Raw genomic sequence first — 13,863 nt, 5'->3', positions numbered from 1 at the left:
CTGGCCGGACTGGCAGGGCTGGCAGGGCTGGCACCCCGTCTCGCATTATGCAATCCAGCGCAACGCAACGCCAAGCACTTCGCGGAAAAGCAGAAGCAGGCGAGGCAGGCCAACGCGGCCAACGCGGCGAACGCCACCGCGACGATGAATGGCCAAACGGCACGCCAATCAAGGCACGCGGCACGCGGCGCCGAGGAGAAGAGAGGAGGCCTTCGGGGCGCCGTGGCGTCGTGGCACCGCCCCGCCCCCAACGCCAAAACAGAAGCGCGGGGCGTAACGCGCACTGACACACAGGGACGCCAGCCGCCGCGCCGCGTCCATTCCCCCGAATTGCAGCCGGTGGGCCGGTGGGCAGATACACGGCGACCTTGAAGGAGAAGAGGACACGCCGCTTGGCTTGCTTGGCTTGCTTCGCTTCCGGCTCGGTGGCGTCACTTCCGGGCCGCGGCCGGCCCGGGCTTGACTGGAGCTTAGCGCGGTGCGGCGCGGTGCGGCGCGGTGCGCGGGCGTGGGGGGCGCTCGGCGCGGAGCATCGGACAGGACGGGACGGGACAGGCGGGGGCCCTTTTTGTTTCCAGCAGACGACGCGCCGGGCCGCCTCCACTGTCCTCGGCCAAGCCTCGGCCGTGACGCCGCGGGACTCGGCCCGGCCGTCCCGAGGGCCCTGGTCCTGGTCCTGGTCCTGCCGGCCCTGCCGCGTACAGCCTCACCAGAGTCCGCGGTCCGCGGCCCCGGCCCGCGAGGCTCGCTCGCTGCAGCCGAAGATAATCGGCCCACGGCGAAAAAAATGAAACACGGCTTTGGGTTTGCGGTGGTGGGAGGACTGCCTGGGCCTGGGCCTCGCATGCAGTAAAGCCGTCCGCGCTCCGCGTCTGTTTGAGTGTCTGGCGCTGATAATGCCGCCAAGGTCACACGCCGCACCGCGGCCAGGTCGGCGGATGGGTCGCGGTCCTCGCCTAGGGCAGGACGGGCAGGATGAGGACGACGCGAGCGACGCGACGCCGCTCCTCGCCCACCGCACTCAACAGTTTCCGATGGGCTGCGCCATGGCCCTCCTGCCCCGCCCCGCCCACCAGCTCCGGGCCGGGACCGACTTTGATGGCTGTGTTATGCCTCTGCCTCTGCCGCACACAGCGAGAAGCAACAGAGAATCTGCCTGGTTACAGGTTTAACGCCACCGGCAGACGGGCAGACGCACGCGCGTCGTTCATTCATGCCGAGGGACGGCCCGCCCCATTCCAGGAGACTGATTCCGAGAGTCGTTTTCGTCGCGCTGTCTCTCTCGCACTCATGGGGCGTTCCGTACGGGTGCGAGAGAGACAGAGCGACGGAAGCGACTCTCGGAGTCAGTCTACAGGGGCTGCGGTGGTTCATTACTCCAGTGGGATCCGAATGAAAGGGAAGGGGTAGGAATGAATGGCGATGTTGACGTGCTTACCTGCTAGATGTTTCGCTGAAATTTCCGCCATCCAACAGCCGCACTTTGGCGAATAAAACCGCACTGACAAATGGAACGGCTGTCAACTCCTCCAGGAGAACTGAGACTTGAAACTTGTATTTTTTCTTCTTCATCATAAATGCCATACTTCCCGCGGCACACAGCTTGTCAACGTTTTGTCTCAACTCAAGCAACACTTGTGCCTTGTGGCACAATTACTGATGCTTTAGGGAAGTGACCGTGGGTTTGTAATTGGTGTCAAAGCATTCAACACGACACTCCTTTCCATTGACCATGATTCACATTGGCCGAAGCGATTTCACAGTGTACTTCCTGAAAGTCAGTAAATTTAAATTACTTCAAAGCCAGCAGAATCAATTCATTCTCATACAAAATTCTTTGGAGCAATGACTGTACTGTTTCTTAACTGAAAAAAATAGCATGATATTCTAAGTCTCATATTTTAGAGAATAATGCACTTAAAAGGATATTATTAAGGCAACCATAACCCTTAAGATTAAACTTTGACAGTTGTACAATAAAGGAGAATGAAGAATAGAGGCAAATATTGTGATAATAGGTCTTACAATTTCACACCATAAATTAAAACTTTTAAGTTGTACAAAAAAATACACAAACTATGGCACAGACATAACCTCAAAATTATTCTGTCAAGCCAAAGAAAAAAAAACAGAATTAGGCTGAAATAAAGAAGAGGCAGGAAACTTGATACGGGTCACACAAGTGTTTTGAGATTCTATGCCGGGATAATCCTCAAAAAATTCCCAAAATACAGCTAGACAAGTTAATTTTCTTAGTTTATGAGAGATGTCAAATGATCGAGTTCATTGCGGTCCATGACACCACAAACATACCGAAAACACACAGTTTCCAACACCGCGATAGAATTAAAATCGCAACGACGTCACGCCACTTCAGGTAGGAAACGTCAATTTCGTTCACGGGTTGGGTTCGCAAAGGCCAAAACAACGAATCTACGGGACGGCCACGAAACGAAACACACGCGCGCAACCTGCCGTCAGTGAGTCCCAAACAACACTGAGCGAGAGAGAGCGATAGCGGAGCGAAAGGCAGTCGTGACGGGGAAGGGAAGGGGAGCCGGTTAGTAACCGCTTTCGCCAGTAGGAGTCGCTAGTATCGCTGGAGGTCGGTCAGCGGCCAGCGCGCTGCTTTCCTCCCATTCAAAACAAATATTGAGGCATGTACGACCCGCGAGAGAAGTCAAAGAGAAGACCACCCAACAAAGTGCTCACACGACGCTTCCGAATCAGTTTTGTGGAGCGGGTGTCTTTACCTAGGTAACGAAAACAGCGCGATGTTTTGAAGTAAAGAGTGTTTTCGCGCCAACGAACAGCAGATGACAGTCGTCGACGGCTCTGGTCGAATGTGAATGTGAATCGGATGAGAAGGGGAGAAGGGAAGTGCAGAGGAAGGGGGAGCAAAGGGAAGGGGGAGAAGGGGAGGGGAGGGGGAGAGAAGAGACCCTTCCGCACCGTAAACCAGCTGACTGATTGAAGTTCGAGTTCGCGCAACGAACTGAAAAGCAGAGCAACTTCAAGTGTTCTCTTCGAGTCGCAAAACTTTTGAGTCAGTGGTGGGATTAATCTGCTCCTTCGCCAATACCTCCAGAGAATGCTCGGACGATGGAGGTGACAGATGTGATACAAAGCGTAACAGGCGGTCTGTCGTCTGTGTACTGGTCGTCGCTCAGCACTGTGGCGTTCAGTATCAGCGAATATCAGGTAATTTCTTCTATGCTCAAGTGGCCAGAGGGATTTGCAAGCGTGCCCTGGTCAAGACCGTTTCCACCCACAATCCCACTGAGGGATTCATGCGCTGTATTGTCTGCGGGATTCTAGTATAACCTCCACGGACTGCCCTGCACTTCCGTGTCGCCCAAAGTCTATTTACAAACAAACAAAGCCCGTATTTGTTTTTATTTGCGCATCCATTTTCTTCGTGCAGCCTTTCACGTATCAGATGTTGTCCAGACTTTCATAGCACTATGTCATCAAAACTATTGTCCTCAAGCTTGTCATTGTGTCTGAGTTTTTCTTGTCCATATGACTAATCATGATTCATAATGTCTCTTGCATTCTTTGTTAACTGTTGAAGTCAATGTGCTATCCAACGTATTGAAATTTTTGAATGTTCTAACATTTGTTTTGCTGTGAAACTACTTTTCATTTCATATCTTGTCATTTTTCTGAAAATTGACCTATACTTTGTTCATCTTTTGTTCTATTCCTGCATTGAACTTTGAAACTGAACCTAAAAAAGAAAGGTCACAGCTATGGCTAGCTCTCTATCATTTGAAATTCAAATGCTCAAAGGAAACACAGTGGTATGACATGATCATGGCTTGTCATTAAGTTACAAGTACTATTCTACCTACCTATTGGCACACTGTGCAAGTACTTTGTTGTCCTAATATTGAATGAAAATTGAATAAAATTTTCTGAAGGGAAAAGATAAGGATCCTCTCAACTCATCCAATCCAATCTAATCTCTTGCTACATTACTTGTCTTTATCTATAGCTGTAATCCATGCCTTTGTCTCTTGGAAGTGCCTTGAGAACTTTAGACCTAAGTTCATAAAGCCTTACTAGCTACTGGTATTGGTGAAAGGGTGGCCATGCTTGTTATGGTACACTAGACCTCTTGTTTTGGAGCATGGTTTTGCTGAAAGAGAAATATGGTTTTCAAATGTTAATTTTGTTCTCTTTCATTCTTTAGATTACAGCACTTGCACTAACTGTAGCATTATTTGCTACAGTTGTTTGTATTGTGATATGGAAATGGAAGACAAAAGGTATGCCTGTCAATACTTCCCTCAATTTATTTTTATTGTTATCCAGTTTCTTATTTCTATGTTGTAAATTTTCATGTTGTGCAGAACGTGTCCTAGCAGAAGTCAAAGAGTTGGTTGGCGTTGGCTCTGGCCGGCCACGATTCAGAAAACGGGACAAGGTTTTATTTTATGGACGGAAAATGCTCCGCAAGGTTACTTCTTCTTTTTTTTTTTTTTTTTAATTTTTTTTAAGGTCAAACCATAACTATTTCTTTAAACATATCTTTTTCCTTAGGTGAAAAACATCTCAGGGCAAGTCCATGGTGGCCAGGGCAAAAAAAGACGTTTGGTGATGAAATTTGCTCGCCGTATTCTACAACTCAAGAAAGATACTACTCCTATGCAGCTCAAAGTTCTTGAGCCCCCCAATGAATATTTAGAGGAGGACATATCAAGCACAGATGATAAACGTGTACCACCAGATGCTCTATACATGCTTCAAAGCATCAGAGTGTTTGGTCACTTTGAAAAGCCAGTTTTTCTGAAGTTATGTAAACATACAGAAATAATTAATCTTCCTGCAGGGTCATACCTTTTCAAAATTGGTAGGTCCAACCATGCAGTATTGTTGAGTTCATGTTATGAATCCCGTCATAAGTCAGTCATTCACTCTTGAAAAAATCTATTTTAGGTGACCCTGATGAAAATGTTTATATTGTACAAAATGGCAAAGTCAATGTTTTTATCACGGGGCAGGATGGTTCAGTGCTTACATTAAAATGTGTGAAGACAGGAGAATCTGTAACTTCACTTCTTAGTTTTACTGATGTCTTAACTGTAAGTATTTTTGACTCAAAGGTTCCTAAATATTTTTATCCCAGAGAAAACTAATGTAATTTATTTTCATTGCATTTTAGGGACATCCGAATCCCTACAAAACAGTGTCTGCCAAAGCAGTTGAAGACTCAACTGTTGTTCGTCTTCCTATGGCTGCTTTTCAAGATGTTTTTCATGATTACCCTGACATTTTCATTAGAGTTATGCAAGTAATCATGGTACGCCTTCAACGAGTTACTTTTACCGCCTTACATCAGTATTTGGGTCTTAGTGCAGAACTTGTAAATCCTGTAAGTAACTTGTCTTAAATCTATAGTACTTAGGTATTTTTTCTTAAAATTTATATATGGTTTCAATTGGTGATTTTGTTTTCTTCTAGGGTACTTCAGGCCGTAGGAAAATGAGTCCCTTTATGGGCTCTCCCATCAAAGTAAAGCAAAAGGATGTGGGGAAAGACGGAGATACTGGTAAGATCCCTAAACTGAAGTAGGGCATCAGCTAAAATAGCATTTTGATTTCTGTACTCTCAGTTAACACCTCAATTATACCTTCCACAGCTTATGACCATCAGGACGGAGACCAGGCTGATACTGCTCCTCTATCTAGTAGTCGTCCTCACTCTCAACCAATCAACATTATGCCAACTCATCGACGCACCAGGTCTGGTCATGAGTCTAGTATCTCTTCAGATATATTGCCTGAGGGGGACTCTGCTGCTTCCTCATATCAATCCACAGGCACAAGTCAGGTAATGTGTAAATTATTTCAATAACAGTAATCAACAAACAAAATTACTGGTTTAAAATTGTTAAACATATTTTTCTAGGGAGCCTCAGAAGGTCACTCGGCACACAGCTCTCGCAGGAGGACTGCAGCACCTTCCCTCACTCCAAAGCAACATGCCGAACAAGTTCAATTGGCAACAGAAGCCTTTGTCAGAGAATTAGGTTTGGAAGATGATGCCCTCCTACGAGATGGGAAAGTCGAACTGAGAGAGGTCCCTGCAGGTACATACTTAATGAAAGAAGAATCCCACAAGGTATGCTTTTTAATTAAATTTGATTTTGTTTTCAACATTTGTTTTATTTGACTCAAATTAATCAATTTTTATTCCAAACTGCCCCCCTCCCCTTTCCTTCCTAGGATGTCGCTTTAGTTTACTTGTTGTCTGGAACACTAATTGTGTCACAGAAGCTAGCTGATATGCAAGAAGAAGTGCACATGTTTACTGCTCACCCAGGAGAAATGGTGGGAGGCCTTGCTGTATTAACTGGTGAACCAAGCTTTTTCACTATCAGAGCGAAACATTTTTCTTGTATTGCTCTATTATCAAAAACAACATTTTATGGGTAAGTCACAAGTATTATGCGTTTAGTATAAAGTTTCATATCACTGCATGCTCTAAAACTTTGCTCCATTCTTTTACAGACTGATGCGTGAACGCCCAAGAGTAGTACTTCATATAGCTAATACTGTCGTGAAGCGCTTGTCTCCGTTTGTGAGGCAGGTGGACTTTGCTCTTGACTGGGTCTTCATGGAAAGTGGTCGTGCTGTGTATAGGTTGGTAGTCTTACAGAGTCTCATCTTAATCCTGAGTAATATTACTTCTATTTTGGGATAATTGTTATCCACTTCTTTGGTTTGTTTGTAGGCAAGGTGATGAGTCAGACAGTACCTTCATTGTTTTGAGTGGGCGTCTTCGTTCGGTTATTACTCATGCCAATGGCAAGAAGGAAGTAGTTGCTGAGTACGGAAAGGGCGATCTCGTTGGTATTGTTGAAATGGTGACTCAAACTCCTCGCAGTACTACTGTCATGGCTGTGCGAGATTCTGAGCTTGCTAAGTTGCCAGAGGGCTTATTTAATGTAATTAAACTGCGTTTCCCCATAGTTGTCACAAGGTTAATTAATCTTCTTGGACATCGTATTTTGGGTTCTTGGCAGAAGCCTAGCATTGGTCGCACTGTTGACACTCGGCCTGCTCAAGTTAATTTCTCAACTGTTGCTATAGTTGCGGTGTCAGATGATGTTCCTTTAATGGCATTTACATATGAACTATATCACTCTTTAAATGCAATTGGACCTACATTGAGACTCACTTCAGAGCTGGTTCGAAAAACCCTTGGAGCTACCATCATGGATCCAAATAATGAGTACAGGCTCACTTCCTGGTTGGCACAGCAAGAAGACCAGCATCGCATTTCTTTGTACCAATGTGATGTCACATTCAGTGCCTGGACTCAAAGATGTGTGCGCCAAGCTGACTGTGTATTAATAGTTGGCTTGGGAGATAAAACTCCCACTATTGGCAAAATAGAGAAGGAGGTAGACAAGCTTGCTATCAGAACTCAAAAGGAACTTGTCTTACTTCACAAAGAAGGTGGACAGCCACCAAACAATACCGTAACGTGGCTCAATATGCGTTCATGGGTTTCAAGTCATCACCATATTCAATGTCCAAAACGAATGTTTGCTAAACGTTCTCAGTTTAGAATTGTAAGTTCTTATATTATGTTTTGTCTCTTCCTTATGTATCTTGAACAGATTTGTTTCTTTCTGTCATTACTGACTTGCAAATTTTTCGTTTTTAGAATGAGCTTTATGCCAAAGTACTGACGTCAGAACCCAACATTCACTCAGACTTTTCCCGATTGGCAAGATCCCTCACAGGAACATCTGTTGGACTTGTTTTGGGTGGTGGCGGCGCTCGTGGAGCTGCACATGTTGGCATGATCAAAGCAATCCAGGTATGGATCCTTTTTGAAGGCCTGCTCAAGAAGTTGCTTGTAGTATGCAGCTTTCACCTCCATATTCTTTGTGTCTTTCAGGAAGCTGGTATTCCCATTGACATGGTAGGAGGTGTTAGTATTGGAGCTTTGATGGGTGCCTTGTGGTGCATGGAAAAAAATTTGACTACAATGACGCAGAAAGCTAGAGAATTTTCAAGGGTAATTATTTTTGTTCAACTTTGTGGATAACTTATATCTTGTATCATAATTCATTTTCTTTTCTTTTTTCTCAGTTAATGACTCAGTGGTGGAGGCAACTTCTAGATCTTACATATCCAATGACATCAATTTTTTCTGGCAAAGACTTTAATCAGACAATTCAAAGAACTCTAGGAGACACTTACATAGAAGATTTGTGGCTGCCATATTTTACTGTCACCACTGACATCACATCAAGTGTCATGAGAATTCATACACATGGTAAGTGTTCATCTCTCTTTCTCTCTCAAGTTACAGTACTTCCACTGTAGAATATCTTCAAAGTACATAACTCCCTTTTTTACATTCTAAGAAAAGGGTGAAATTTTCCATAAATAAATATTAGTGAAAAAGCTTGCCTATTTTTAAAATACAGTGTAGCCAATGATGTTTGAAGTAATGTGTGTTTTAGATCACCAAGTATTTTATTTTCCTTTCTGCAGTCTTGTTGTTTAAGTTGTTCACAAAGTAGGATTTCTATTTCTGCCAGAAAAAGACCATTGCTCTGAAACACAGCTGCAGCTGTCTGGAAAGGAAAATGACTTCTTGTCTCCGTACATAGCTGAACTGCTACAGCTTGTAGTCTGTAACCTCAGTCACTTTTCTGTTCCTTTTTGTTGTCTGAGACATTAACCAACTTATTTATAGCATCATCTTCTTTCAGCCTCACACTCGGACACATTCCCCAATTGTTCCTTCCCACTTTCAATCAAATTCTCTCTGAAACTCCCAAAACTGCCAAAACTCATTCTGGACAGTCTGTCTTGTCTGTTTGTTCTATGCTCATGTCCTACGCCTGTAATGAGCTAAATGTGTTTTTAGAAGTATTTTGTTGGAAAGGTAACTACGGTTTTGCAGATGTTGGACAAACCAATGTCAGCTGGGTTTCTTTTTCATGTATTTTTTTTTTTTTTTTTTTTTTAACTAATTTGCTGGGGTACTCAACTTTATTATGGGAAATATGCAAACAGTCCTTTATAAATTTTAAGCATTTGCAAACCAGTTAAGTTATGCACATATTGTGTTACCTTTTCAATAGCAGAGAAAACAAAAAGTCTCAGCACTCATCATCTTCGTATAGTTGACACCATCTCCTTTTTTTTCACTGGAGCCCTGAATATTAGCACACTGACACTGTCTTTTATTTTTTGTTACGCTCGTCTGAATACATTGCTAAAAAGTTGAATAATTGAGTATTTCTTGTGTTCTGGAGTATTGATAGATACATTGTCACTTAGGTGTAGGTGGTAGAACTCAGTTGTTTTTGTTTTCCCATGCATGGAGATAAGTTTTTTTGGATTTTGCACTAAAAATTATTAAGTTGTTGCCTGTTTGTGCAAGTTAAAATGTACTCTTAGCGCATGAGGTGGTTTTCCACTTCATCTTTTGTGGTGGGCATGCATATTTTTGCTGCAGCAAAAGGTGACAAAAGCTTATGAATTGCACAGGTACACTTTGTACTTACATTGTGGACCTTAAATACCGGTAGTAACATACCCTTTGGATACACCTGCTTTCTTATTTTTCTGCATATCTTTGTCCTTCCCTGCTTTGGAGCAAGTTTAAAATTGGGTGAGCTTCCTAAAGCACAAATTAAATACAGCTCGGCCTCACTGAAATGTGTGTTGGTTTTTTTGTGTTGTTTAATTCTTTGCAATTAAAAAATGATACTGAAATTCAAAATTAGAAGATTAAGAAACTGTTTAAATCCATTCAACTTATTAAAAAGTTAAAGATAAATAAAAGTCCAATTTCACAAGAGAACTCTTACTAAGTTGCTTTGATCACTTCTTCCATTTTACCTGGGTTTTGTTCTTAATTTCAATTTCGATTGTTAGGCGCAAGTGCAGTGCGGGAAAATGCTATTGAGCATAGGATGTTCTGATTTGAAATGTGTGCAGGATCCCTATGGCGCTATTGTCGCAGCTCTATGTCTCTTTCTGGCTACATGCCTCCCATGTGTGATCCACTGGATGGCCATCTTCTTCTGGATGGAGGCTATGTCAACAACTTACCAGGTAAAAGCTTAGTTCCGGACGATTTTTTTCTGCATGTTCGCATTTATTTCTGGTTTGGGGCTTCTGTTTAAATGGTTGTGGTCACATTTGTTTGTACAGCTAATGTGCCTAGCTAGCTTAGCTTTATGTGGCAATGAGTTCTATTTTTCTCTTAATCTTTAGTCATCGCTTCTCTGTGGGCATAGATTTGCTAGGTGTTTCAATTTCCCCCAACATTTGTACTAGGAGGGTGAGGTGAGTTTCAAGCAAACAGACAGACTGTCAAAAGAATATAGGCATACTTGTACTAATCTCTTTAATACTTTAAACAAAAAAAAAAGATATGTTACTTTTGGCATGAATGCTTTCAGTTTCATTTGGAACTGCATAAAAGTTAAAATGGTATACATTTTAAATCAAAAGAATATTAACTGATGGAAATGAAGAAAAATATTTTCCGGTTTCGGTTTTTAATTAGAAGTCTTAAATCTATTCCTACAATACCCCGTGCCCTGTGCCGAGCTGTGAGTGCTTTTCAGAAGGCACAATTCACAGCTTAGTACAATTTCAGGGGAAGCCTGGCGGTATGTACGTTCAAGCATGTCTATTGTCGGAATTCTGCCCCCTCTTTGTGATCCCACTGATGGGCATCTTCTTTCTGATGGCTGCTACGTCAACAATTTGCCAGGTAATTTAACCAGGAGCAAGGCGCTATATGATTATTACTGGTTACTGGAATAACAACTGCCAGTTTTTATAGAGCAGATTCTCATTCTGGTGTGTCAGTTGGTGTTTTATCATGTTTGGTGATGGTGTCTGTGGAATTTGACTGAGGTCAAGTTTTAAGTGCTGTGGGTTGGGAGGTGGGATATTGTACAATGAATTTGTCAGGACACAATCTTCATTAAGCATTCTGGTCAGTAAAGATATATCATTGTGCCGGTCTTTCAGTTCATTCAGTGCTTGGGAGTGCTGCTTTGTGTATTTTCATAATGATCCCTCTGTTGTAGAGTATAAACATGTAATGCTTATTGTTGTTTGTCCATAAACAAATAAATCTTACCTTTATTCCTCAATGCTTTCATTTTCAGCTGATGTGATGAGGAGCATGGGAGCAAAGCACATTTTGGCTATTGATGTTGGATCACAAGATGAAATGGATCTCACAAACTATGGAGATTCATTGTCAGGATGGTGGCTATTGTGGAAACGCTGGAACCCCTTTACAAGTCCTGTTAAAGTTCCCAGTATGCCTGATATTCAGTCAAGACTCGCTTACGTTTCCTGTGTTCGACAACTTGAGGTTTGTGGCTTTTTCCTTGCCAGGCATGGATTTTATTATTTCGACCTATCGCACTCCTTTCTTATACATTCTGTTTGATTTTCTCTTATATCCATCCAGGAAGTAAAGAATAGTGATTATTGCGAGTACATTAGACCTCCCATTGACAAATACAAGACACTTCAGTTTGGAAGTTTTGATGAAATTAAGGCAAGTATGCTACTTCCTATTTCAACTGTCCTTCAAACATGTCAGCCATTTTATTATGATGGAAATACTTATAAATGATTTATTTTTACTGTTTGGGGTTCTAGGATGTTGGGTACAATCATGGAAAAACTTATTACGCTGGCTTAATGAAAGCAGGACAGATGCCACTTCTGCAGCCATCCTATCCTACAGCATCACAGAGTGCAGAAAAGACTTACCACCCAACACATTCAGCCCAAGCATCATCATCAGGATACACATTCACTGATCTAGCTCAGCTAGTGTGCAAAGTTCCACGCAACCGGTTTCTTGATAGTGGTGAGTTACTAAAAATCCTTCGGGTTACAGTATTTATTAGATGATAAAATTGCTTGTGTTTTGTGCTAATTTTGTTTGGCTTACTGACAGATTCCTCAGAAAGTGAGTATGAGGCTGACGAAGAGGATGCCCATGAAGTGGGATATGCCTCTGAACCATCAGCCGGCATCCTTGATGTAAGTTTACACTCAGACATGTATTTAGGGAGCTTTTAAATTTTAGATACTGTCTTATGAGACAAGATCTTAATTTCTCTCTCGTTTTTTAGGATGGTGATTCTGACACAGCTGAAGCTCATCGTCGAATTGGTGGATCCTTGTCTTTGTCAGAAACTGAAATGGATATGGAGTCTATTTTCTTGCCTAAACGTGCCAAATCAGTCAAAAGATTGCAGTAGTGCATTGAACAATGTCTGAAGGCATTTAGAACAATATTGGTCTATTTAATTAATTCAATTCATCTGTATTGATTCATACTTGTTAATATTTTAATTGTGTTTTCTGAATTCCTTACAAGCAGAGTGCTTGGCTTATGCTCAAAGGGCACTACATTTTTATTTCTAGAGCGTGTGGTTTTCTATTTTCTTCCTTTTTTTAAATGATTTGACGGGGGTTTTAAGGTGACTTGTCACCAGACTTTGCCTTTTATGTAAGTGCCATCTAGCCTACTGTAATGATTAAAGTGTTATGTTGTTCCATATTTACCTCTTTATTTTCTTGGAATATATAAAATGATCAGCATTCATAACTGTAATTTTTACCACAATGGTCTGAGTGTAAGCCCTCCTAAAATTATGTCTAAGCTTATCCTGGTGTTGAAACTCATTTCGGGGGAGACTTAGGAGGAGGGCTTATATTCAGACCATAACAGTAGTAAAAGGCTTAAATCACTGAAAATAATCTAGGACACAATAGATACTGGAATGCCTTGGTCTTGTAGAATCAACATTCAAAATACAACTGTTCATCACATATTTACATCAATGATTTTAACCTAAATACTTCTCTGTACTTACATGTAGGTCTATAGGCTTTAAAAATGTGGCTGTGATAGAATAGAACTCCTGGTTGGAAGTAGTCTGAAGGACTACTTTCTTTAAGTCTTTATCCCCTTGATTGTTTCTTAGTAAGTTTACAAAATATTGTGAGATTGATGTGTTGTGAGGAAAAATTGTTGCCAATGGTTGCATAATGTTTTTCTCCCTGACTCTTTGGTGTGTTAAGACTGTTCCATTGTCAATTTGGAAGTACTCTTCTAACATTTTTGAATCATGCTTTTATCCTGACCTATTTCTTGTTTCCTTTCGCTTGATAGACGCACATACTATCCGGAAGAAGTGCTGCCACGGTTGGGGTGAGACACACACCCTCTATAATAGCATCGGCTTCAGATTGATTGTCTTTTCTCATTTTGAATGGCTACAAGCTTAATTTTTAATTATACTGTCAAGAGTATCCTTTCTACTGTACATCACTGTGCCTGTTGCATTATCAATTTCTTCCACTGTTCCTTCTAGGCCCAACATTATTTTTGCCATTCAATGTTCTTTTGTTGGGCTTATGCTGGATTTACTTTGGTCATGTCTGAATTTCTGTGATTTAAAAGTTTGTAGACGTGTGTGTGCTTTATGGTTACTGAAACCTGACCTGAGGTGTTGGTATATCCAACTAGACTTTTTTGCTGCACAATTCAAATGGATGAATGCATGAATGTGAAGAATTTGGTCTGTGAACCAGGTATAAAAAAGAAATATGTATTATATGTGTGTTTTCATTAGATGTGCAATTTTGATCTATGTATTGTACTATTCCGAGCCAAAGCTCTCAACAGTCACTAATAAATTATGTGTGTTATGATCAGATGTGCAATCTTTTTGTACTATTCCCAGCAAAAGCTCCCAACAGTCACTAATCAAAGTCAAGATCACATTTGAAACATTTTTAATGTTCATCATTCAACACAGTAAAAAAGAGATTCTACAAA

At 41.9% G+C, this 13,863-nt stretch overlaps 2 protein-coding genes across 9 annotated transcripts in view; one reads left to right on the top strand and one right to left on the bottom strand.

The window, feature by feature from the left end:
* The window catches only part of LOC117640872 (protein FAM102A), a 34,292-nt gene extending 31,784 nt beyond the window's left edge, over positions 1–2,508 (bottom strand). For all 6 annotated transcript variants that reach the window (XM_034377822.1, XM_034377827.1, XM_034377823.1 and 3 more), the window contains exons 1-2: positions 2,314–2,508; positions 1,439–1,771 (exon numbers count right to left, since the gene is read on the bottom strand). In XM_034377822.1, the coding sequence (XP_034233713.1) occupies positions 1,439–1,584 (146 nt within the window). In that variant the 5' untranslated portion in view covers positions 1,585–1,771; positions 2,314–2,508. The remainder of the gene's footprint in view (positions 1–1,438; positions 1,772–2,313) is intronic.
* A 422-nt stretch (positions 2,509–2,930) lies between these two features.
* LOC117640834 (neuropathy target esterase sws) lies at positions 2,931–13,741 on the top strand. 3 transcript variants are annotated; one of them, XM_034377761.1, is made up of 21 exons: positions 2,931–3,201; positions 4,196–4,271; positions 4,356–4,462; positions 4,546–4,855; positions 4,942–5,087; positions 5,168–5,377; positions 5,467–5,554; positions 5,645–5,835; positions 5,914–6,126; positions 6,231–6,436; positions 6,516–6,647; positions 6,739–7,582; positions 7,678–7,833; positions 7,915–8,034; positions 8,109–8,295; positions 10,642–10,758; positions 11,162–11,373; positions 11,473–11,562; positions 11,667–11,880; positions 11,971–12,056; positions 12,149–13,741. In XM_034377761.1, the coding sequence occupies exons 1-21, from the start codon at positions 3,103–3,105 to the stop codon at positions 12,275–12,277; spliced, it is 3,933 nt and encodes a 1,310-aa protein (XP_034233652.1). In that variant the 5' UTR covers positions 2,931–3,102; the 3' UTR covers positions 12,278–13,741. The 3 variants fall into 3 exon arrangements, with proteins under 3 accessions (XP_034233652.1, XP_034233651.1, XP_034233653.1); XM_034377760.1 differs by lacking the exon at positions 10,642–10,758 and adding an exon at positions 9,975–10,091 and having other exon boundaries at positions 2,932–3,201; XM_034377762.1 differs by lacking the exons at positions 2,931–3,201; positions 10,642–10,758 and adding exons at positions 4,042–4,106; positions 9,975–10,091.
* The last annotated feature ends 122 nt before the right edge of the window (positions 13,742–13,863 follow it).

Source organism: Thrips palmi, unplaced genomic scaffold, assembly GCF_012932325.1.
Source record: "Thrips palmi isolate BJ-2018 unplaced genomic scaffold, TpBJ-2018v1 HiC_scaffold_15, whole genome shotgun sequence".
Taxonomy (NCBI): Eukaryota; Metazoa; Arthropoda; class Insecta; order Thysanoptera; family Thripidae; genus Thrips; species Thrips palmi.
Note: the sequence above shows the minus strand (reverse complement) of the source record. Positions and strands in the feature narration are given on the sequence as shown.